The following is a 25237-nucleotide window of genomic DNA, read 5'->3' as shown; positions in this document are numbered from 1 at the left end:
GAAAAACCAAGCCTGGTGCTGGAATACAACAGAAGATTGATTTAAAATAATATTATCCTTACAATAGGAATTCTTTCTACAAAATAGTAAATAAGCCCTCCCTAAGACACAAAACTATACAGAAAACAGCACGACAGTAGGATTTGCATGCTGGTACTTTTTGGTTAAGTTTTCCAAACTGAACATACTTTTAAAAAATCCTTGGTGGGGGGCTTCCCTGGTGGCGCAGTGGTTGAGAGTCCACCTGCTGATGCAGGGGACACGGGTTCGTGCCCCGGTCCGGTAAGATCTCACATGCCGCGGAGCGGCTAGGCCCGTGAGCCATGGCCACTGAGCCTGCGCATCTGGAGCCTGTGCTCCACAACGGGAGAGGCCACAACAGTGAGAGGCCCGCGTATCGCCAAAAAAAAAAAAAAAAATCCTTGGGGGAAAAAAGGATGCACAATGGATATAGCTTATACAACAAAGACAAACTAACTTTTAATTTGTAAACTCCTCAAAAAAAAAAGCCTTAACCCTACACCTAAAGACTGGTAAATGTATACACATTTATGTGTTTTATAATAAAATAATATGTCTAAGATTAAAAAAGAAAATTGCTGGCATGTCCTTTGAGGTTGACACAGCTAAACCCAGGGCTTAGATGATACGCAAGTGCTCTATTTAAAGGCACCTTTGCCAGAAGGAGGAATTACTGTATTCTAAGAGGTTAGAGAAGAATGATGACATAGTTTTCAAGGAGCAATAGATATGAGAGGATCAAAATGCAGTAAATTTTAGAGGATCAGATCCTTTTTTGTTAGATTTACTTTTTTTTTTTAAATAGTGGCAAAAGCAAAAAATAAATCATCTGGCCAAAAGAAATTTGTTTGATTCAAATCAAAGAACAAACTAAAAAGGCCAGGCCATTTCTGTTTTCTTCTGTTTAAAAAAAAAATGCTCTTAAGCAGAGAGAACTATGTCAGGAACTATTAGTGATAATGGTGGTAGAGTCCCAGTGAAAGCTTGGCAATCATTTCATTCCTTCGGATGATTCCACATTTCTCTGCTCTCAGTCACAAGCAGCAACAATCCAAAAATCATATGGAGTAGTTACAGTAGAAAACAGAATTTTGTTAACGTGAGTTACAAAATATTCTTTAGATGTCTAACTTTCTTTAAGACAAATGGATAGCATAGTTAAAATTCACAAGTCAAATAATTCAAACACTAGAGAAGCAATTCTATTAATAGGAAACTAATGTCTGTGTCATCATTCAATAATTTAGCAGAAAAGTAAGAACATTAAATGTCTCTCATATATACTAGGAGAGACCAAGAGAAATTAAAAAATGAAAATTTCTGGCAAAGCAAGAGAAAAGGATGAAGAACATGGCTCTTTAGATATAATTAGTAACAAAAAAAAAAAAACCCTTGAGAACATGCCTACTACCTTTCTTCCATAGAAAGGCACCTTTCACACCAGAATAGGTTATTTTGGTTAATCAAATATTTCCTTTAATAAAATCACAATATATACTGCATATGAGTCATCACTTTTTTGTTTTAAGATCATCCAAAATTTTTTTAAATCTTTTATTTTTTTTAATTTTTTCACCACACCGTACAGCATGTGGGATCTTAGTTCCCTGACTAGGGATTGAACCCACACCCCCTGCATTGGAAGTGCAGAGTCTTAACCACTGGACCGCCAGGGAAGTCCCAAGCCATCACTTTTTAAATATTCCATTTATAAGATAGTTTTATCTAAAATTATATTGAAAATAATTCAGAAAGCTCTTTAAAATCTTTCAGTCTCAAGAGCCTCACTACAAATATAAAATATATACTGACATCCTTGAAAAGGTGGTCCTGATGAAATTATATTTTATCAATTCTAAAAAGCATATTTTTCACATATTAAGTTTCTGAAACTAGGACATATCTCACATAGTCAAAGGTATCTAGCCATTGCTATTGGTCTGCATTAAAGCTGAATTTTTCCAGAGAAGATATGCATCTGCTTCTACCATCATCTGGGGCCACCACCAACCTGAAATCAGTCTGAATTAAATCTTCCGTTGCAGGCTTCTGTGGATCACACTGGTAATATGACTTCAGACCTCAGACTTGCGGCTCGTGGTTCAAATTCTCAGGGAAGATTTTTTGGGCGCCCTCTCTACCTAGGTTGACACTTGCAGTTTCTTTGTTGTCCCCTTTCTGCATGGCCAAGTTAATTTCTCACTTATTCTTAGACTAAGGGTACAGACCTCTGGTATACCAGCTTTGTAAGAGATATCTCCTACAACTCCCCATCCTGAGTGTTTTCTCCTTTGTAGTGGTACCTAACATAATGAAACTTCTTACCATATATCATGTCCTAGAGTTGATGAAATATGGTACTTTAAATAGGTTTCTATAGTTTCTATTCAGTAGACTCTAGAACATTCTATAGAAAGTAATTATTAAATTGAAAACCTCTTTTATTCTATTTAGTATTTCCTCCTTAAGCCTGTAGCTTTATATCCTAAAAACCTATAGTATGTCTTACTATATTTCTACAAAGAACCAAATTACCATGTACAGTGAAAAAGTCAGAAAATAAAACGTCTAATTACAATTTATTTTTTCAGCCTAATTCCCAATACTTATGATGATTTAGGGACTTCCCTGGTGGTCCAGTGGTTAAGACTCCGTGCTCCCAATGCAGGGGCCCAGTGTTCGATGCTGGTCAGGGAACTAGATCCCGCATGCTGCAACTAAAGATCCTGCATGCCACAACTAAAGATCTCACATGCCACAACCAAAGATCCTGCATGCCATAACCAAAGATCCCACGTGCTGCAACTAAAGACCCAGAGCAGCCAAATAAATAAATAAATATTTTAAAAAAATAGTATGATGAAAAAATAAATAAATAAATAAAAAATATGTATGATGATTTATAAATTTCTAGTTGAAAAAACAAAATTTTAGCTTCTTCTCTCAAAGTGTTTAAAATCCTAAAATTTGGAAAGGCAAGCTGGCTTTTAGAGCAGACATGCAGGATTTGACTTCAGGGACACAAAAGTAAACCCTGAATTACTTAGAAACAGTAATGGAATTCATTCTATTTAGATTTAGAATAGCAAAATATATACTCATCTTTCTAACAAATTAATACAAATTCTAATTAGGTTTCATGTCTCATAAGCCCCAGTGAGCATTCTCTTTCCTTACTATTTCATTCAGTACAGAGCACAAAACAAAAAATGATAAGCTAAGAAATAACTCCCTGCATGCTGCAACAAAGATCCACGTGCCACAACTAAGACCTGACGCAGCCAAATAAACAAAAACAAACAAAAAAAACAAAACAGGAAAAAAAAATAACCCTCTATCAAAAGAAGCCTATGAATTTTCCCCTTAAATTATCAAAATCCTGATTATTGATTTCTTTCCCCCAAATTTGTACAATGTCCAATAGCAATACATTCAAAAGGAAAAGAATGCCAAGTACACTAGGATGTGAGATTACTTACTAAGGGAAGGATATGAGAAAAATGACCTTAAAATAATTCAGTGATGTATTTTAAGACAATCCCACAACTTGGACAACCAGAACTGAAAAGAACTCATTTCACTTGACCTGTTCTACTTAGCAAAAGCAAACTTTTGAGGTGTTCTGGCTTCCTTTATAATTACTTTGCAGGAAAGGCTACCCATGATAATAGCTAACATTTATTAAGCATGTAACTTCTGATTTAGTATTTACAACTACCCAATGAGGTAAGTTATCATTATTCTTTTATTTTACAGATGAAGAAACTGAGGCTTAGAGATGTTAAGAAACTTGTCTGTGGGTCTGTGATCACCCAGCTCCTAGGATAAGGGTGGCAACACCCATCTAATATTAGCTGGTCACTACCAGCATTGGCTAGACATTTACCACTACTGCCTCAGGTGCTATGATTAACCTCTGGGAAAAGAAGATGGCTGGCTGAGGTCCAACAGAGGAAGAAAGACATGTAAACTCTAAGTACAAACACTGTTTTATAAGAACTCTACAAAGGGCTGAAGGAGGCACAAAAGAGAGGGATGGGTAGGAAGGCAATGAATTGGTTAACCTCTGCAAATAAACTAATTGTAATAGTCAATGTTTCTTTAAATAAAGAATATCTAAAATGTATCTCCCAGTCAATATACTTTCTTTCGAAAGTATTAATTTACTATTTTTATTCATGAACATCCACTAGCGTATGTTACGCTAGTCTAATTTCAGAGTATATAAAACCCATACACATTCATAGCACACATTTACATATACACAAAACAAATGCATAAAATCTAGATATTGAATTATTATTGTTTTAATGTGGTTTGGGGAGGAAAGTGTACTTTAAACACAAAATGTTTTTGACCTGTCTGAACTGTCCCCCTCAGTGACAAAAATTACGGTAAGAATGAAAGGAATGTACTTTTCTCTGTGACTCTTCTAAAGTAGCAGAAGAGTGTTTTAAGCTTCTCTGGTTTCCTTGATGAACGTCCTTCAAACAACCTGAAAGAGATGGAAAATAAAAGAGGGTAAGGATGATTCTAAATGCCTTAATGATTCATAGAAAACTAAATCTATACTGCTACCAAGTAATAAAAGAAGTAATTCTTCCAGAAGGCAATTCTGTAACGACAGAAAACTGGGAAACTGTTTGGATTCAAACAGAATCTGAAGAGGACTGAGACCAACTAGAACCAGGCTTCTTCAAAGTTGTCCATGTCAGATGGCACTCTCTAACAACCACGTTCCTCCAGTCTATCTTTCTGTGGGGCACCATCTGGTCCCCCAAAGTCAATTAGGCCAGTGAGTTAATGCTTGATCATGGCAAATACTATATATAATTCATAATATTACCAGGTAGTTAAATGATTGAACGAAAATGGTATCTGAAAAAAAATCCACATGACTGTTTGGGGGTGGGGTGCAGCTAGGATAACAACAAGCAGGTATGACAAGATATTGGCGAACTGACCAATCCTTGGTGATTAAACACATATACCCTTCGTATGGTGACCAAAACAATGCCTACCCTAGGTCATCCAGTTTCCAGCAACCTGGACTTGCACTACTTAATTTAGTTTTCTTTGAAATGACATGGCATTGTTATTGGTAACACATAATGCAATTTATCCTGAGGAAAGAAAAGTAAGGCTTTGAAAGCATATGACCTCAGTAAGTAGTTCACCAAAAGATTTCTAACACAAAAGCATGCTTTCAGGCACAAGATCTAGCTTTACAAAGGTATTTAAAAATTGCAAAGAAATTCTATGGCTATAAACGATGAAGTATTAGTCATCTGCTTCTAGTCATATACTCTTGCTCTAAAACCAGAAACCCTTCAAGTAAAAGTCCACTTTAATAAGTGCCGAAATGGGTAAAATTTTTCATGATTAGAAAAACAAGCTCATGTAACTATGCAGAGAGGGAAAAGTTAATTCTATGAGAAAATCCTATTGAGCAAATGAAATGAATTAGGAAAAGGGAAGGAAATGTAGATTTCAAATGATCCTGTTTCCAATGATCTGAAATTCTTTATTCAGGGTCAATTTCTGAGAAAACAATTTACATGAATACTTATTTCCTGAAAAGAACGCTAAATGTCAGAAAGCATTTTAACGCAATCTGAAATCTAATTAATGTTTAAAAGTAGTTTGAGTGCCTGTGTGAAAATTTTTTCTCATCTAAAAGACTGTATTTTCTAAAATGTTTATAACAAATACTCTTAAAATCCAGCTGCCTGCTGAAAGAAAATCTTTGCAAACACAGGTTTCAGTTCAGTTTCTTCTGCAAAATGTCAGCCAGAATAGAGCTTGTTTAAATCAAAATGACAGTCAAAATGAAGAAGCCACTTGGCAGTTTAATTAAACATCCTGTATCAAATAAATATGATTTACCGAATGAATACCTTGGGATCCATTGCAAAATCCCTTTCTAGGTTTACTACTTAGTAGAGGGAATCAGGATAAATACAAAGGCAGCTATCACCTTTTTTTTAGAGATGAACTGATGTACTTACTATACAACTCAATTAAGGGGAAAAAGTTCCTCTTCATAGAGCTGTTGCATAATGCGTGAAAATGGCTATTGCCCTTAAGAAATAATTCCCCCAAATGTAAAAAGCATCCCTAGCTTCAGCATGTGATCATTTATTTATAAAATCACATAAAAGTTAACATATTTAATAACCATGATGGCAAATTATTAACCTTAGGAGACTCTTGGGACTGCATATTTATTACCTTAGCAATATGGACTTTCCTGGAAAGATTGTATGTCTGTTATTATCACCCACTACAAATGAGCACTACTGTTTATTTTACAGGTCCAAATCTTATAGGTACAAATCAAGCAGAATCTCAATGCATTCTCTTTCTTCATTGCTCCAAGTCTAATTTCAAATCACTATGCAACCAAATATGCTTTCCATCTTCCTGATGGAGAAGTGTGTGTGGGGTGGCGTCTGGGACACAACAGGGAGGTAGAAAATAAGGCAAGATGAAGCAGGTTTAAAATCTTTGCATCAATTCTCAGATTTCGCTTTGTAAAATTTTAAAGTACCACGAATAGCCACCTAAATAAAATGAGTTATTCTGGTATGGAAGCAAGTGAAAATAACATAAAAACACAGGCAATCTGCATGAGAGAAAGCCACAAGAGTGATGTATTATCTGAAGGACAGTGTTTGGGGTGGCGGCGGGGGGAGGGGTGGTGGTGATGGGGAGATAGACAAAGGGACTGAGGACAGAGCTGAGAAAGGAAGAGACAGAAAGATGGGACTGACAAGACAGAGAGAAGAGAAAGAGACAGAAGTTGGGTTGAAGACAGAAGAGGGTATGAGAGACAGAAACTCGCAGAGAAAGACACGCAGAGAGACAAACAGAAAAAGACAGAGACTCAGAGAGAATGAGACCTTCTCATAATAATCAAGCACCATCCCAGTTTTTTTTTTTTAACTCCTCAACACCATTTTTTGTTGTTGTTGTTAATTTGGATTTTCAAGTCCTGGGGGTTTTTTTGTTTTTTTTTTGCTGTGCTGCACGTGATGTGGGATCTGTTTCAAGACCATGGATCAAACCCGCACCCCCTGCAGTAGAAGCATGGAGTCTTAACCACTGGACTGCCAGGGAAATCCCTGGATCCCTGGGTATGTATACCTGAAGGCATATTTTGAGTCAGCAGGCGTGCATGTAAACATGCACATAAACTAGGCCATAATAACCCCTCCACACATAGGGAAGACATTTTAGCATTTAACCAAATGATAATTACAGATTATTAAAGAAAATAAACAGAAAAAGCCAGTTAGGCAACCTTACTCTTGTTCTAAACAAAACTTTTATTTTCAAGGGAATAAGTCAATCAAGGGTCAGCTACTTATTAACTGGTGTTTTTCTTTCCATACATATAAAGAGAAACATAGTTTAATAAAATCTTTCCCTGAATGGAATATTGATAACATTACTAGAATTGGATTCTAGACACACACACACTCCCATGTGATTTCAAGTTAAGGATTAATCCTATTAGTATACAGTAAATCAAACCTAAAGCACTATAACCTCCACTTTAAAGTGGAAGCAAATGATAATCCGGAACCCAGCCAGAAAGTCATTCTTGGCTTTTCTGTGAAGCACTGTGCCATATGGCCCTGACAGCATTTTCAATCCACGGAAGAGACAGATGTAAAAGCCTCCTGGGCTGACCACTGCTGCAACCCACAATTAATCTCTGACCATCAGTTTCTAAGCAATCTCAGAAGCATCGATGCTAATCACATTGGAAGCCTTTGTAAGAATGTTTAGGCCCTGAAAGGCAAGCAGGGGAAAAGGTCAGGGGAATTTAACATAACTAAGCAGGGCTGGAAGAACACAAGGATAAATAAAAAAGGCAAGACCTATTCAATTTATTGACATCAGCTTGCCACCACAAACTCTTACTATTTTTCTTATTCAATCAACTGGCTAGGCTTTGGAGACTAAATACACTCACACACACACACAACTCCTAACTGGCAGAAACTATAGTCATAAACAGCAATTATGCAAAAAAGAAAACATGACAACAACAAAATGCTCCATAATCTGCTTACCAAATGGCTCATCAAATTAGGTAGTTGATCTTTCATAAGCCACACGAAAAAGGGGAATTACTGGTTGTTTTTCATTTCTGGAGTGCACGCAGAGCATTTTGCTCTTGAGAGGAAGTGAGACATAACAAAACAGCAATGAGTTTGAACAGAAGACAGTGTTCAAGTCCCACTTCTGCTACAAGTCATTTACTCTCACTGAACCTATTAGTATAGAAGCTTCCCAACTAGAAACTTCCAGAGATAGAAAATCAAAGTGAGCTGCCAATAGACAGCATCAATGATCACGAATAGTTGCGGTTGTTGGCTGTTTTCGGCTTATGAAAACACATTCATCTCACTGAGAGACAAGTGCAGACATCCTGACTGTTGAGGATTCCCTAAAACAACTGTGGAAACTACCACAGGTTTCACCTGCCTTAATTAATTTTCAGTGTTCTGGTGACCAAAAGAACATCCATCAGCCAGGAAGACAAGAGCATGCCTGGTTTCAAACCTTCAACAGACCTACCTACTTAAACTCTTATTTGGTAAAAATGCTACCAGGATACTGCAAGCTTAAATCCCTCATGGTCATTCTGGACTGGAAATAATTCTTACAGATCAAGAATTATTTCTAGGGATAATTCTAATTTCTGACTACCTATGATGTAAAAAACTATTAATCTGATTCATTCGAAAAGAGGCTATAGGGCTTCCCTGGTGGCGCAGGGGTTAAGAATCCGCCTGCCAACACAGCAGACATGGGTTCGAACCCTGGTCCAGGAAGATCCCACATGCCGCGGAACAACTAAGCCCGCGCTCCACAACTACTGAGCCTGTGCTCTAGAGCCCGTAAGCCACAACTACTGAGCCCACGTGCCACAACTACTGAAGCCCGTGTGCCTAGAGCCCATGCTGTGCAACAAGAGAAGCCACCACAATGAGAAGCCTGCTCACCGCAACAAAGAATAGCCCCTGCTTGCCCCAGAGAACCAGAGAAAAAGCCTGCGCAAAGCAACGAAGACCCAACACAGCCAAAAACAGATAAATAAACAAAATTATTTATTTATTTTTTTAAAAAGAGCCCACTGATATGATGCACCGAAAAGGACACAACATCAGTTCTCTGCTATTTCTGTCAAAAATTCAGTGACCTCACTCCATTTGTGAAAAAAATGTCAGTCAAACCTGACTGAAGAACATACTACAAAATAACTGAGGAGTAGTCTTCAAAAGTGTCAAAGTCATGAAAGAAAAGGAAAAATGAAATAACAGGGTAGAGGAGACTTAGAAAACTACAGTAGCCCCCCTTACCTGTAGGAAATCCAAGACTCCCCAGTGGCTGCCTGAAACCTTGGACAATATGGAACCCTATGTATACTATGTTTTTCCCTACAGATATATACCTAATGATAAAGTTTAATTTATAAATTAGGCACAGTAAGGCATTAACAACAATAACTATAATAAAGTAGAACAATTATACTAATATACTGTAATAAAAGTTATGTGAATGTGGTCTTTAGCTTTCAAAATATCCTATTGTACGTATTTAATGCCTTTTCCTCTTAACTAAGCACTTATCACACACATTGGCCATAACTTGTGCAGTTTGAGGTGTAACAGCAAAACTACCATAAATTTCTTTTTCCTTCTTAATTCCATGGACAGAAGCACTTTACAGCTTTTCTTTGTCATATCCCAACTGCCATCATCACTACTCCTCTGCTTGGGGTCCATTATTAAGTAAAATAAGGGTTACTTGAACACAAGCACTGCGATGCCTCAATAGCTGATCTGATAACCAAGTCAGGCTACTAAGTGACTAACAGGTGGGATACGCTGGACAAAGGGATGATTCATGTCCTGGATGGGAAGGAGTGGGACGGTACAAGATTCTATCATGCTACTTAGAATGGTGTGCAATTTAAAACTTACGAATTGTTTGGAATTTTCCATTTAATATTTTCAGACTGTGGTTGACTGTAGGTAACTGAAACCATGGAAAGCGAGCCACAGATAAGAAGGGACTACTGTAGGGACTTCCCTGGTGGTGTAGTGGATAAGATTCCACGCTCCCAGTGCAATGGGCCCAAGTTCAATCCCTGGTCAGGGAACTAGATCCCACATGCATGCCACAACTAAGGAGCCCATATGCCACAACTTAGGAGACCATGTGCTGCAACTAAGGAGCCCGCCTGCTGCAACTAACACCCCACACAACCGAATAAATAAATAAATAGAAAAATTTTTTAAAATAAATTAAATAAATGGTCTTTTTAAAAAAAAGAGGGGACTACTGTAAACACAGTGTGGGATACTGGGAGGATTCTGGATCAGAAAAATACAGTACAAAACTTTTGGAGGGCTTCCCTGGTGGCACAGTGGTTGAGGGTCCGCCTGCCGATGCAGGGGACATGGGTTTGTGCCCCGGTCCAGGAAGATCCCACATGCCGCGGATCGGCTAGGCCCGTGAGCCATGGCCGCTGAGCCTGCGCGTCCGGAGCCTGTGCTCCGCAACGGGAGAGGCCACAACAGTGAGAGGCCTGCCTACCGCAAAAAAACAAAACAAAACAAAAAACCCAAAAAACTCTTGGAATTCAAATAAGGTCTGTAGTTCAGTTAACAGTATTATACCAATGTTGATTTCCTGGTTTTGATAACTTTACTATGGTTACAAAGTACGGTTACATAGTAATATTAACATAAGGGGAAGTTAAGGAGAGTTGTATTCGAGATCTCTCAGTACTATTTCTGCAACTTTTTTACACATCTAAAATTCATTAGAAATAAAGTTTTTAACGAGACAACATTAAAAAGGTAAACTAAAATAAGTGGCATTACCACACCAATCAACTTTGAACACAAAAACAGAACAGCAAACAGAACTTTGTCAACTTTGAGCAAAGTCATGTGACTTTGCTCCATCACTACATCTCCTTCTCTGTACCCTGTCCACACTGCCCCACCCCTCAGAGGCAGGAGATGGGGATTAGAGGGAGATAATGGAGGAGGACATTACACACAGTCTACTGGGAAAGAGGAGCATATACTGGAACAATTTTCTGAAGGCCTGCTCCTGACATTAGGGGGGAAAAACCTCACATTTTACTCACAGATCCCATAAAGATAATTCTCAGGTGAAAAACAGAGATAGGGGGTGGAGGGGGGGGTTGGAGGGAGGAAAAAAACAATAATCATTTGCCAAGAAGATTTTACAATGTTTTTGTGTAAATGATGGAGAAAGTAATAATGTGGGAAAATGGTTAAAATCTAAAACTTTATCAACCTTCACAACACATTACTTTAATCAAATAAGTTAAACATTATTTTGTCTTCCTTTTAAAAAATATTAGATTAATAAATTAATCATGTCTATAAAAAGTCAAAGTCAACTTTCACTTTTGCTTTTTGTCTTAAGAACTGTATTTTCAAGTCTCATAAGACAGTCAGTCTCATGACTCTAAACTCACACTTTACAGAAAGGAGTACTCGTACTCACTCCAGCTTTAACATTATTTCAGCATACAAAGAATATAATGTACAACAAATGTTCTGTGACTAAATAATCACACGGAACAGGCATAAGGAATTCAGGGCACTTAGAGGAGGAGGACAACCTGACAGAGTGGAAAGAACATGTGCCTTGGAGTAAGACAGACCTGAGACTAAACTTTAGCTCTGTGACTTACTGGCTCCTGGACCCAAAGCAAGTTTTGTTAACCATGAACTTTAATTATCTTGCCTGCAAAATAGCAAAAATATCACTTAACTCACTGTATTGTAAAGATTAAATTAGATAATTGTACATAAAATGTTTGGCAAATCACTCAATGCCAACCCTCCATTTTAATGTTAAAAAGGGGTTCACTGAAAACATACCGATTGAAGTTAATATCTGGATAACTAGAATACTCCGATTTCATCTTAGCATTGCGCCGTGGAAATGTGCAGAAGAAAGCATTAGCTAAAAGACTAGCAATCTGTTCCTGTGACATTGTGATGGAATGATTCATCTTCTGTTTCAGGAGCGGTATTGGCTGATAGAGGAAACACAAATACAGACAAGAAGAGCAATAATTAGTTTAGCAATTTCAAAAGCAGAGGCACCAAATTGCATTTGCTAAATTAAGGTAGGAATAATTTCAGGCCACTCTTGAATCCTTAAATCAGCAATACTGTTGAAGTCAAGAGCAGTTCATCAAGGATGATTGGGAAAATGTACTTGTTTGACAAAGTGCAGATTTCTAATCAATAATAATGATAGTGAAGAGAACACAAAACATTACTTGTATTAATGAAAAATGAGATTCCTTTAGCAAGTAAGAAATAAAAACACATTACACATGTAATGAAAAATTAAAACAAAGGATGGAACAGAAAAATGTAATGTTGAGTTTAGCTACTACTGCATATGCTAAATTTTGTTCTCACTTATATTAAAGATTATTGGACAGAGTAATTTTTCTATTTCAGTCCTAAAGAAAATGAACTAAGGAAAATAATTCAATAAATAAGTCTTTTCCTTCTAATTTTGAATTACACTTCTCATTGACAATTTATAAGACCCAAATCTAATTTTATTAAAGCAATTAATGGAACATGTGTACACAGACTTATTTATGTATAACCTGTAAGAATATAGGCATTTCCTACATAATCATTTCAAGTCAAGGAAGATGCAGGACATTTCTCCCTCAAGTTTTTTACATCTGAAATGTCCTCAAGTTATACCAAACCCAAACTGACTAACCTTTTATTTTTAGTATATTCCACAGGACCTGAGTATTGCGTTCAGTGAGTTTTATTCTGTTTTAAATGTTTAAACTGTATGTTTTTAAAGTCATGCTGGGAAAGCCAAAGACCAACTGCCAATTTACATCAGTTGTTAAGCTTCAAAATGCTCCAACATAATATTTAGGGACGCTTTTCCTATTCCCTTTAATAAGTCAGAACTAAGAATCCTGGATATCTACTTTAATTCAAAACAGTATGCATAGAGAACTGTCCTGATCACATCTAAGGAATCAACACTCAAAATGAAACTGAGGAAAGGCAGGCAAGACAAATCAACTATAACAATTAGCTTTTCTCTAACAGAAAACATACATCATTGCTAGAATAAGAGTTTGCTAGAAAAAGAAAATGCTAAACTTGCAGTTCAACTATTTGCCTTGGGAAAATACAAAAGTAAACAAACAGGAAATATCAAGAATTTATTTTCATTAGGGTAAACAAAATTCTCTCCTTTTAGGCCTTAGCAAACACCAGTTCTAAGAAAGAAGCAATAGAGAGCTCATATTGATCTTCATTTTCCTTCCTATACATTTATTTACAGCCCAGCCATGAGTTTAGAAAAGGTGACAAAGTATCAATGGCTTAAAGCACACTGTTCCTTGGTTTTAGTAAGAAATGAGTTTTTAACTACCATTTACCAGGTTATCCACATAATGATTTTAGGCTTAATGGACTTAAAACACAAACATTTCTTGTTTCCCAAATAACTAAATAAGTATAATTTAAAATATAATAAGTTATTTGTTCTCCTGGTGAGGAGAAATGCTGAAAGCTAACACTTGGGGAAAACTAGAGGATGTAAATCTTATCATCGAGCACTCAGCTAGGTAAAATAAGACACTGGTTAATATGAATGAAGACCTCTCATCAGAAAGAGAAATTAAGGAAACAATCCCATTCACCCTTGCAACAAAAAGAATAAAATACCTAGGAATAAACCTACCTAAGGAGGTAAAAGACCTGTACTCAGAAAACTATAAGACACTGATGAAAGAAATCAAAGATGACACAAACAGATGGAGAGATATACCATGTTCTTATATTAGAAGAATCAATATTGTGAAAATGACCATACCGAAAGCAATCTACAGATTCAATGCAATCCCTATCAAATAACCAATGACAATTTTTACAGAACCTGAACAAAAAAAATCTTAAAATTTGTATGGAGACACAAAAGACCCCTAATAGCCAAAGCAATCTTGAGGGAAAAATACAGAGCTGGAGGAATAAGACTCCCTGACTTCAGACTACACTTTACAAAGCTACAGTAATCAAGACAATGTGGTACTGGCACAAAAACAGAAATATAGATCAATGGAACAGGATAGAAAGCCCAGAGGTAAACCCACGCACCTATGGTCAACTAATCTATGACAAAGGAGGCAAGGATATACAATGGAGAAAAGAGGGTCTCTTCAATAAGTGGTGCTGGGAAAACTGGACAGCTACATGTAAAAGAATGAAATTAGAACACTCCCTAACACCATACACAAAAATAAACTCAAAATGGATTCGAGACCTAAATGTAAGACCGGACACTATAAAACTCTTAGAGGAAAACATTGGAAGAACGCTCCTTGACATAAATCACAGCAAGATCTTTTTGGACCCACCTCCTAGAGAAATGGAAATAAAAACAAAAATAAACAAATGGGACCTAATGAAACTTCAAAGCTTTTGCACAGCAAAGGAAACCATAAACAAGACAAAAAGACAACCCTCAGAATGGGAGAAAATATTTGCAAATGAATCAATGGACAAAGGATTAATCTCCAAAATATATAAACAGCTCACACAGTTCAATATTAAAGAAACAAACAACCCAATCCAAAAATGGGCAGAAGACCTAAACAGACATTTCTCCAAAGAAGACATACAGACGGCCAAGAAGCACATGAAAAGCTGCTCAACATCACTAATTATTAGAGAAATGCAAATCAAAACTACAACGAGGTATCATCTCACACCAGTTAAAATGGGCATCATCAGAAGATCCACAAACAACAAATGCTGGAGAGGATGTGGAGAAAAGGGAACCCTCTTGCACTGTTGGTGGGAATGTAAACTGATACAGCCACTATGGAGAACAGTATGGAGGTTCCTTAAAAAACTAAAAATAGAATTACCATATGATCCAGCAATCCCACTACTGGGCATATACCCAAAGAAAACCATAATTCAAAAAGACACATGCACCCCAATGTTCATTGCAGCACTACTTACAATAGCCAGGTCATAGAAGCAACCTAAATGCCCATCGACAGACAAATGGATAAAGAAGTTGTGGTACATATATACAATGGAATATTAATCAGCCATAAAAAGGAACGAAATTGAGTCATTTGTTGAGACGTGGATGGATCTAAAGACTGTCCCACAGAGTGAAGTAAGTCAGAAAGAGAAAAACAAATATTGTATATTAACGCATGTATGTGGAACCTAGAAAAATGGTACAGATGAACCGGTTTGCAGGGCAGAAGTTCAGACACAGATGTAGAGAACAAACGTATGGACACCAAGGGGGGAAAACTGCGGTGGGGTGGGGATGGTGGTGTGCTAAATTGGGCGATTGGGAATGACATGTATAAACTGATGTATGTAAAATTGATGACTAATAAGAACCTGCAGTATAAAAAAACAAAAAAATAAAACAACTAATACTAAACTTTCTTTGGGTTATTTGTATGGAAATATGTTAATATAAATGTTTCAGACATTACATGAAATTTCTAAAAATCTTGTATGTTCTGGTATAATGTTATAAGTCATAATTCTAGTTATTACTTTAAAATGTATATCTCAGAAATAACTATACTTCCTTGTCAACTGCATTATTATGAACTTTCATCAAATCTTTAACCATGGTCATTTTTAAGTCTTTTGTCATTTACAGACAGTTCTGGGTGTACTCTGATGCTTTTGCAAAAATGTTCCTATAAAAGGGTTTCATCTTCAAGGAAGTCATGGAAAAGACTCTGACAAGTACAGGTTTCTGGTAACTGACTATACTGCTGAACTGAATGAATAAGCATGTTCAGAACTCTAATGGAAAACTGATGAATTCATAAAAGTGCTAACAAAAGATCAAGATAAAAAAAATTAATTACATGGGACTGAGTGAACTGATGAGGATGATTACAATTTTTGTGACCTTCTGTTTGAATAATAATAAAAAAATCCCACAAGGAAGGACTCAGAGGCAAAAAATATACAAATCAATTTTCACTGCAATGTAAAGGAGCTGTTACATTGGGGGAAAAAAAAAAGTGATGCTGGGAAAACTGGACAGCTACATGTAAAAGAATGAAATTAGAACACTCCCTAACACCATACACAAAAATAAACTGAAAATGGATTAAAGACCTAAATGTAAGACTGGACACTAAAACTTTTAGAGGAAAACATAGGAAGAACACTCTTTGACATAAATCACAGCAAGATCTTTTTTGACCCACCTCGTAGAGTAATGGAAATAAAAACAAAAATAAACATAATAATAAAATGAAAAATAAAAGTTTTTGCACAGCAAAGGAAATTATAAACAAGACGAAAAGACAAGTCTCAGAATGGGAGAAAATATGTGCAAACAAATCAATGGACAAAGGATTAATCTCTAAAATATATAAACAGCTCATGCAGCTCAATATTAAAAAAACAAACAACCCAATCCAAAAATGGGCAGAAGACCTAAATAGACATTTCTCCAAAGAAGACATACAGATGGCCAAGAAGCACATGAAAAGCTGCTCAACATCACTAATTATTAGAGAAATGCAAATCAAAACTACAATGAGGTATCACCTCACACCAGTTAGAATGGGCATCATCAGAAGATCCACAAACAACAACTGCTGGAGAGGATGTGGAGAAAAGGGAACCCTCTTGCACTGCTGGTGGGAATGTAAACTGATACAGCCACTATGGAGAACAGTATGGAGGTTCCTTAAAAAACTAAAAATAGAATTACCATATGGCCCAGCAATCCCACTACTGGGCATATACTCTGAGAAAACCATAATTCAAAAAGACACATGCACCCCAATGTTCACTGCAGCACTATTTACAATAGCCAGGTCATGGAAGCAACCTAAATGCCCGTCGACAGACGAATGGATAAGAGTTGTGGTAAATATATACAGTGGAATATTAGCCATACAAAGGAACGAAATTGGGTCATCTGTAGAGATATGGATGGACCTAGAGACTGTCATACAGAGTAAGTCAGAAAGAGGAAAACAAATATCGTATATTAACGCATATATGTGGAATCTAGAAAAATGGCACAGATGAACCGGTCTGCAAGGCAGAAATAGAGACACAGATGTAGTGAACAAACGTATGGACACCTGGGGGGAAAGGAGTGGGAGGGTAGGATCAATTGGGAGATTGGGATTAACATATATACACTAATATGTATAAAACAGATACTAATAAGGACCTGCTGTATAAAAAATTAAGTAATTTAAAAAAGCATGAATGAAGATCTTTCAAAAAGTTCATGTCCAAAATTTGTTTCCTTTAATTTAATTTTTATAAATCTAAAATTTACCTTTTAGATTTGGCCTAGAGAACATTAATATGATAAATCATTAAATAACAACATATGCAATTTAACTTGCCAAAGATATATTTCGATAACAAATTGAAATGTTAACTTTCACAGCAGAGATTTACCTTTTAGTCGAGGACAGAGGACAAAATTAAAATGTTCTCCCATTAGTACACTAATGGAAGGACATAGTTGTTTTAAGCCAGGAAAAAGAGATGGGAGCTGCAAATCTGATTTTGGTTCCACCCACTGACTTGTTATAGATTACAAACTTGGGTGCTTTTGAATACATATCTCATTAAGTACAATAGGGAAACCTTCTCTCTAAAGCATGAAGGGAAGAGAAGAGGAGAAAGTGATTCCTATGTAAAGGCTATATTCGGTTAATTATGAACTACAGTGAATTTAAAAAGCATTTAATTAAGCACTATGTTAGACCTGGGGACACAAAGATGATCCCCCTTCAGGGAGAATATAATCTAGGGGAGGAGACATATAAAAACATAAATTACAAAATAATGTGCTAATAATAATAAGTATGATTCGAGTGCTACAGGAGTGATAAACTTTGGCTGGGAGGCGTAGGAAAGGCTTCACAAGGGGCAGAACCTAAGAGGTAGTGAGAAATTTTACTACATAAGGAAAAAAGCAAGGAGAAAAAGAGAAAAGAATGAACATGAAACATAAGCAAGCAAATAACTTCCAACATAAACAACAAGAAGTTGAGTTTTAAAATATATTTTCTCTGCCCAATAGAAAAACTTATTTCAGACACAGTGAATTAATGAGGTGAAATTATAGTTACCTAAAATTGGAAATATCACAGTATAATGCTAACAAACATGGCACACGGAAAAACATTCAGTGGTTCTCAACATTTGGACTCAGGCATTCGGACATGGCTTTTGGTTGCCCCAATGACTATGCTTGTGTTTTTTGTGCTGTTCCAATGATACACTGCAATGTGTGGGACCATCCTACACATTCAGAAATTGCTCTGCCCAAAATGTCTCTAGGGCCCCTGTGGATCAACAGTGTTAGCAGAAACCTGGCTAGCATCCATGTAGCCAGGGGGCTGGCCCTAGAAATAAATGAGAGGCGAATTCAAGGTACTGTTGTGAGAAACACAGGAAAAGAATTATGAAGAACAAACCAACAACCTCTTATAATTACATCTACAAATTCTTTGATACTCTCCCCCCTTGAGAGGCAGAGTCTAATTATCCTCTCCTTGAGTATGAGCTAGATTTATTGACTAAATTCTAATGCAGAGAAAAAATAGTGAAAGCGGTAGTGTGTGCCTTCAGAAACGAGGTCAAAAAGGCACTGCCTCTTCCTGCCTCTCTCCTTTGGGTGGCTTTTTCTGGGGAAGTTAGCAACCATGTCACGAGGATACCCAATCAGCCTACAGAGAGCCCCACAGCAAGGAACTAAGGCCTTCTGCCAGCAGTCATGTGAGTGAGCCAGCTGAAAGGTAGCTCCTCCAGCTTCAGTCAAACCTTCAGATGACTGCAGCCCTGCCCAACACCCTGACTGAAACCACAAGAGAGATCCCGAGCCAGTACCAGTCAGCTAAGCTGCTCCCAAATTCCCAACAGAAACTGCGATAATAAAAGTTTCCTATTTTAAACCACTAAATTTTGAGGTAGTTTGTTATGTAGCAATAAATAATACACTCCCACACAAAACAAAATAATACCAGATTCTTTCTTTTATTTTTAAAAGTTAAGAATGTATCATGAACTCATTTGTTATACAATACACTACTTTGGGGGAGAGGGGAGGAAGGAGTATGTATTAAGCCATTTTGAAGATAAAATTTTCTAAATCCATTAGTATGCTTTGAAATAATGACTATCCTTTTTTGAAATTCAGAGATTATTTTTTAAAAAAAGAAAAAGAAGTATGAGTAAGCAAACATCAACACTGTAAACTGAAGCTCAGAAATTGAATGCTGCATTTTTAATGTCCACTCGCAGTGTTCTCTGTAGCCTCTAACCTTTTCCTTAGTATAGCAAAATCATCATACTCTGGCAAAAAACTGTTTCCCATCTCTCTGTTTGACCTTGACAATTAGAGTTTAAACGAAATTCAACTGTGAGTCTCAAGAAAGCTACTGAGGAAGAAGTTATTTCCACCAACCTGGGTGCAAATATTTGGCAGACAGAGTGCAATTTTCACCATATCAGGCAAAATGGACTGGTATAAGTGTTGAGCTTCTGCTTCTTCTAGTACCTGAAAACCAATAAAATGTTATCAGTGAATAATAACCAATGAACAAATATCTGTTATTAAATTACATATGTGCTTTATATAGGATCCCATAAGAAGGCATATTATCAGCATCATTGAACACATGCACAAGTACACCAACAGGTGCAGTAAGGAACTTACAAATTAATTTCCAAATGTATGTAATTCACCTAAATGCCCTCTGAAAATGAATCGAGTATCCCAAATATGAAATATCTATCATATCACATTCACAACTAAATAAATGCTTGCATATGAAAAACAGTACCTTCTGACCTCAGTTACATCAACTAAAAACTATTAGACCACAAAGAACTCTCTCAGAAGCCCTCAAGCTTCTACAGTCAGTAATTTAAAGAAATCACCATAAAAGCCACCCTAATCGTTTCAGAGCATATTATATGTGTCAAATCTAACCTACTGGGTAGTAAACAATGAAGTTCCAGGTGACTTACAATTTCCTTTTCTAGGCACCTTTAGGAAGTTAAAACCACGATTCCCATATCATAATTTGAAGTACAAGAAAGACGACATTCATGGCCTATTTCTGTCTTTTGTAATTTCCCATCTCTTCAATGCTTTAGAAATTACTTTAGGCCATTTAATCCAACTTCTCTCTAAACATCAGAGTATTTCTTTTAAAATACTGAAAATGAAAACACTCTTAATCTAGGGATTCTATATATACAGTCAGGATTAAAGTAAATCATGTATCTATCTGAAATCACATCTGAACTAGATAGATGAGGTCTCAGTTATAATCCAGTCTGATCCTGTCATTATTAAAGAGAAAAGAAAACTGAAGCCAAGGAGGTTACCTGATTATCCTAGACGGAAAATGTCAATTAGCAACTAAATCAGAACTAGAACCCAAGTATTCTGGCCTATATTCCACAGCTCTCTCCACTTCTCTATGTAACAAATGTTTGGGATTGATGAGGATACAGACTCTTTACAAATATCTATGATTCCCTTTGCTATCAGGAGCTAAGCTGAAATAAAGGAATATTCATTTGTCTGTCTACAGCTGGACACAGTATGTGCATAAATAGAAAAAGTAGCAAAGATAATTTACATTCACTCTGGTTTTACAAGAAAATTCTAACAGGGCTTCCCTGGTGGCGCAGTGGTTGAGAGTCTGCCTGCCGATGCAGGGGACACGGGTTCGTGCCCCGGTCCGGGGAAGATCCCACATGCCGCGGAGCGGCTAGGGCCGTGAGCCATGGCCGCTGAGTCTGCGCATTCGGAGCCTGTGCTCCGCAATGGGAGAGGCCACAACAGTGAAAGGTCCGCGTACCGCAAAAAAAAAAAAAAAAAAAAAAAGTTCTAACACTAAGAATTTTCTTTATACCAAAGCTCTAAAATCCAAACCTATGCCCACCTCCCTCTTTAAATTAGGAAAATGGGAAAATTGATATTCAGAATGAACAGAAAGATATTTGCAATTCAGAGAGTGTAGGATCCAATTAATCATAGGTATATAAAAAACAAGAATACAATTATTAATTCTGGGGAAAACAAAAAGTTGTACAAGAGTAGAAAAGGAATCAGATCTCAGATATGAACAGTGTTTTTACCATCCTACTAAAAAACCAGAATACTGATCTAATTGAAATGAATATGATATCTATAGTGGAAAAGTGGGGAAACATGAATAAGGCTGTTAATGGTGACAGGGTTAAGTAAACAACAGCTAAATCCTAATCTTCTATAATGGGAAGTTAACACACTAAAAAAATAAATAAAAGCTAAAAGGTTCAAAGCCTCTTCATTATAAGCCTCTTTAATGCTAATAAAAAGAAAAACTAAATTAAAAAAAATCATACATAGAAGGCATTCTATTTTAGAATTTTATTGTATATATTAAAGATACTTGCTTTCCTGTACCTGAAAATGCATAAAACATATTAATGTATTAAGATATTCAAATTCTTCTTATTCATAATTTATCTTTTTGTTTTTTAAAACATTTTATTTTGAAGTAATTATAGATTCACAGAAAGCTGCAAAAATAATATATGGAGGTCCGGTTTACCCCTCACCAAGTTTCCCTTAAAGGTTACATTTCAGATTAACTGTAACACAATATCAAAACCAGGTAATTAATATTGGTACAGTATGTGTGTATTGTTCTATGCTATTTTATCACGTGTACATTTGTGTAACCAAAATCAAGATGCAGAAGTGTTCCACTATAACAAAAGTCTCCTTTGTGCTACTAATTTATAGTCACACCCTCCTTCCAACCATCCCTAAGCCCTAGAAAGCACCAATCTGCTTTCCATCTCTGTAATTCTGTTGTGTTATACAAATGGAATCATATGGTGTGTGTCCTTTTAAGATAGACTTTTTTTCACCCAGTGTAACATCCTTGAGATCTATTCAAGTTCATGCATGTATCAACAGTTAATTCCTACTGCTGAGTAGTATTCCATAGTACGAATATACCACAGTTTGTTTAACCATTTACCTACTGAGGGGCATTTTGGTTGTTTCAAGTTTTTGGCTATTACAAACAAGGCTGTCTTTTACTTTCAACCTGCCTATACTGTTATGTCTGAAATAATTTCTTGCAAGCAGCATATAATGTGTCAGGTTTTTTTAATCTACTCTGTAAATCGTCTTTTTTTTCTTTTTTTTTTTTTTGCGGTATGTGGGCCTCTCACTGTTGTGGCCTCTCCCATTGCAGAGCACAGGCTCCGGACGCGCAGGCTCAGCGGCCATGGCCACGGGCCCAGCTGCTCCGCGGCATGTGGGATCTTCCCGGTCCGGGGCACGAACCTGCGTCTCCTGCATTGGCAGGCGGACTCCCAACCACTGCGCCACCAGGGAAGCCCCTGTAAATCGGCTTTTAATTGGTGAACTTTGACATTTACATTTAATCATTGATAAATTAGAACATTTTAATTTTCTCTTTCTTTTACCTGTTTTCTTTTCCTTCATTCTTATGGGTTACTTGAACATATTTTAGAATTCCATTTTTATTTATCTAAAGTATATTTGAACACATCTCTTTGAACAGATTTTTTTTAAATTGGCTGCTCTAGGCATTCGTTATATATAACTTATCACTGTTTCCTGGTGTCAACATTTCACATGTTGCAGTAAAGTATAGAAACTTTACCTTTAAGGCTCTTTACCCACCCCCATTATAATTTTCTTTAATATTTCTCCACATACATTGAGAACATTTGATAGTGTTATAATGTTTGAAAATAGTGAAACAGAAAATGTCAAACACTATTTAGAATACTCAAGAAGAAAAGTCTACTATATTTTTACTCTTTCTACTGTTCTTTCTTCTGTCCTGGTGTTCCAAGATTCCATTTTTATCATTTCCTTTCTGTTTCAAGAAATTCCTTCAGACATTCTTTTAGGATAGATCTATTAATGACAAATTCTCTTCCTTTCCTTCATCTGAGAATGTCACCGTTTCTCCTACAGTCCTGAAGGATATTTTCAATGGATATACACTTCTCTGTTGAAAGTTCTTTTCTCTTACTCCTTCAAAAATATTATGTCACTTCTTTCTGGCTTTCATATTTTCTGATGAGAAATCCAACAACGTTCAAACTGTTTTTCCCCTATAGGCAATGTGTTATTTCTTTCTGGATGCTTTCAAAATTTTTTTCTTTGCCTTTAGTTTGAGGAAGTTTGACTATGATATGTCTTGGCATGGATTTCTTTGGGTTTATCCTGTAAGAGGTTTGCTCAGCTTCTTGATGTTTTCTGTCAAATCTGGGAAATTTTCAGCTATTATTTCTAGTTTTCAGCCACTATTTTTTGTTGTTGAGTATTTTTTTATCCCTGCCCCTTTTCTCCTCTCCCTCCAGTACTAAAAAGGCATGACTGTTAAATATTTTTAAATAGTTCCATAGGTCCCTACACTTTTTTAAATAAATTTTAATGTTTCTTGAATGTAATGTTTGCTTGTTTGACCAGTAGTACAACCAGTATAGGAAATTTAGGAATTTAATTCAGATTTTCAAGCCAATATAAACCCCAAAATTATATATACTAGACCATTATGCTATTATTATTTTCTACATTATGAGAAAATCTGAAAGGAAATATATAGTCACTTTTAGACCAAAATTATTAAACCATTCTAACTTTTCTGAGTCACCTCAGAAAAAAAATGACATAAAAGTCTATTTCTTTCTGTTGTTCAGATGGATTCCTTTGTTCTTTTTCAAGTTTTCCAATTCTTTCCTCTGTCACCCCCACTCCCCATTGAGCCCATGCATTGCATTAAAAAAAAAAATCAGGTATTGTATTTTTCATTTCTAAAATTTCCATTTGGTTCTTCTTTATAGCTTCTATTTCTTTGCTGGGACTGTCTATTTTTCATTTGTTTCAAGGAGCTGTAATTGCTTATTGAAGCCTTTTTATGATGGCTGCTTTAAAGCCCTTGTTAGATAATTCTAACATCTGTGTTATCTCAGGGTTGGTATCTGTTGATTGTCTTCACATTTCAGTTGAGATTTTCCTGGTTCTTCGTGGAGCGATTTTTTATTGAAACCTGGATTTTATGTTATGAGACTTTGGATCTTATTTAAATCTTGTTTTAGCAGGTCTTCTGGGACACAGGAAGGGAGAGCCACCTCATTACTACCAGTCAGGAGTGAAAATTCTACTGCCCTTGTTGACTCCCAGGGCAGGGAGGGGGAAAGGCATCTTGATACCTTTGGATTGGGGGGCGGGGGGGTGGGTGCAGAGGGTGAAAGTTCAGGCTCCCCACCAGGCCTCTGCTGATACCACCCAGGTGCCATATTTTTCCAACAGCCCCACAGACCCTAGCTGGTCAGTCTTTTCTCCACCTTTCAGAGTCTTCTTATTCTTTTATAGTGTCCTGGGTTTTCAGCTGTATTTAGTAGAGGGATAAGGAGAGGTGTCTTTCCAAACATTTTTAACCTAAAGACATTTAACCTTAAGTGTCTAAATAGGCTGACAGCTTCTTCTCCTTTGGGTACCTGTCCTTGTCTTTTAAAACTGACATACGAATAGCTGCTGCCATGCTTTGCTGACCATCACAAGCTTTAAAATATCACTTATTTATCTGATGAAGCATTATTGCACTGGACTTCTGTCAACACTTGACCTATGTCTAATGTTGCTTTGAAAACACAAAAGGGAAGATAAAAAATGTCATTTGAGAACATAACCAACCCAACTACCATTTGAGATGGAATGCATAATTTAAAAAACTAGTATAATCTTATGCCCTCTCATATATTATTAGCATCTTTAAGCAAATCTTACCTTTTACAAATTATTATTTACTATTTATTAATCTGCACAATTTATTAATCTATACAATGCAAACCAAGACATTAGTATTAAAAAGTTTTTAAAATGTAAATCACTGCTTAACTTCAAGGGAAGAAGAGCCTTAAATAATAAATATTTATTTATAATATATCATATATTATATTATTTATAACGATGATGATGATTATAAGGAAATTAAGCATTTATATGATGATTAAATTCTCCCTGCCCTCTATTGGAGGGTCTGCATAATTATATATGGCAAGTCTTTGTGTGTGTGCAT

The 25237-nt window shown here is 36.3% G+C and overlaps 1 protein-coding gene across 3 annotated transcripts in view; it reads right to left on the bottom strand.

Annotated features, from left to right (window-relative positions):
* PARG (poly(ADP-ribose) glycohydrolase) overlaps nt 1-25237 on the bottom strand; it is a 113239-nt gene that overhangs the window by 43260 nt on the left and 44742 nt on the right. For all 3 annotated transcript variants that reach the window (XM_060286412.1, XM_030844064.2, XM_060286413.1), the window contains exons 8-10: nt 19573-19665; nt 11964-12121; nt 4437-4516 (exon numbers count right to left, since the gene is read on the bottom strand). In XM_060286412.1, the coding sequence (XP_060142395.1) occupies nt 4437-4516; nt 11964-12121; nt 19573-19665 (331 nt within the window). The remainder of the gene's footprint in view (nt 1-4436; nt 4517-11963; nt 12122-19572; nt 19666-25237) is intronic.

This window comes from Globicephala melas, chromosome 16, assembly GCF_963455315.2.
Source record: "Globicephala melas chromosome 16, mGloMel1.2, whole genome shotgun sequence".
NCBI lineage: Eukaryota > Metazoa > Chordata > Mammalia > Artiodactyla > Delphinidae > Globicephala > Globicephala melas.
This window is presented reverse-complemented; position numbering and strand designations above follow the sequence as displayed.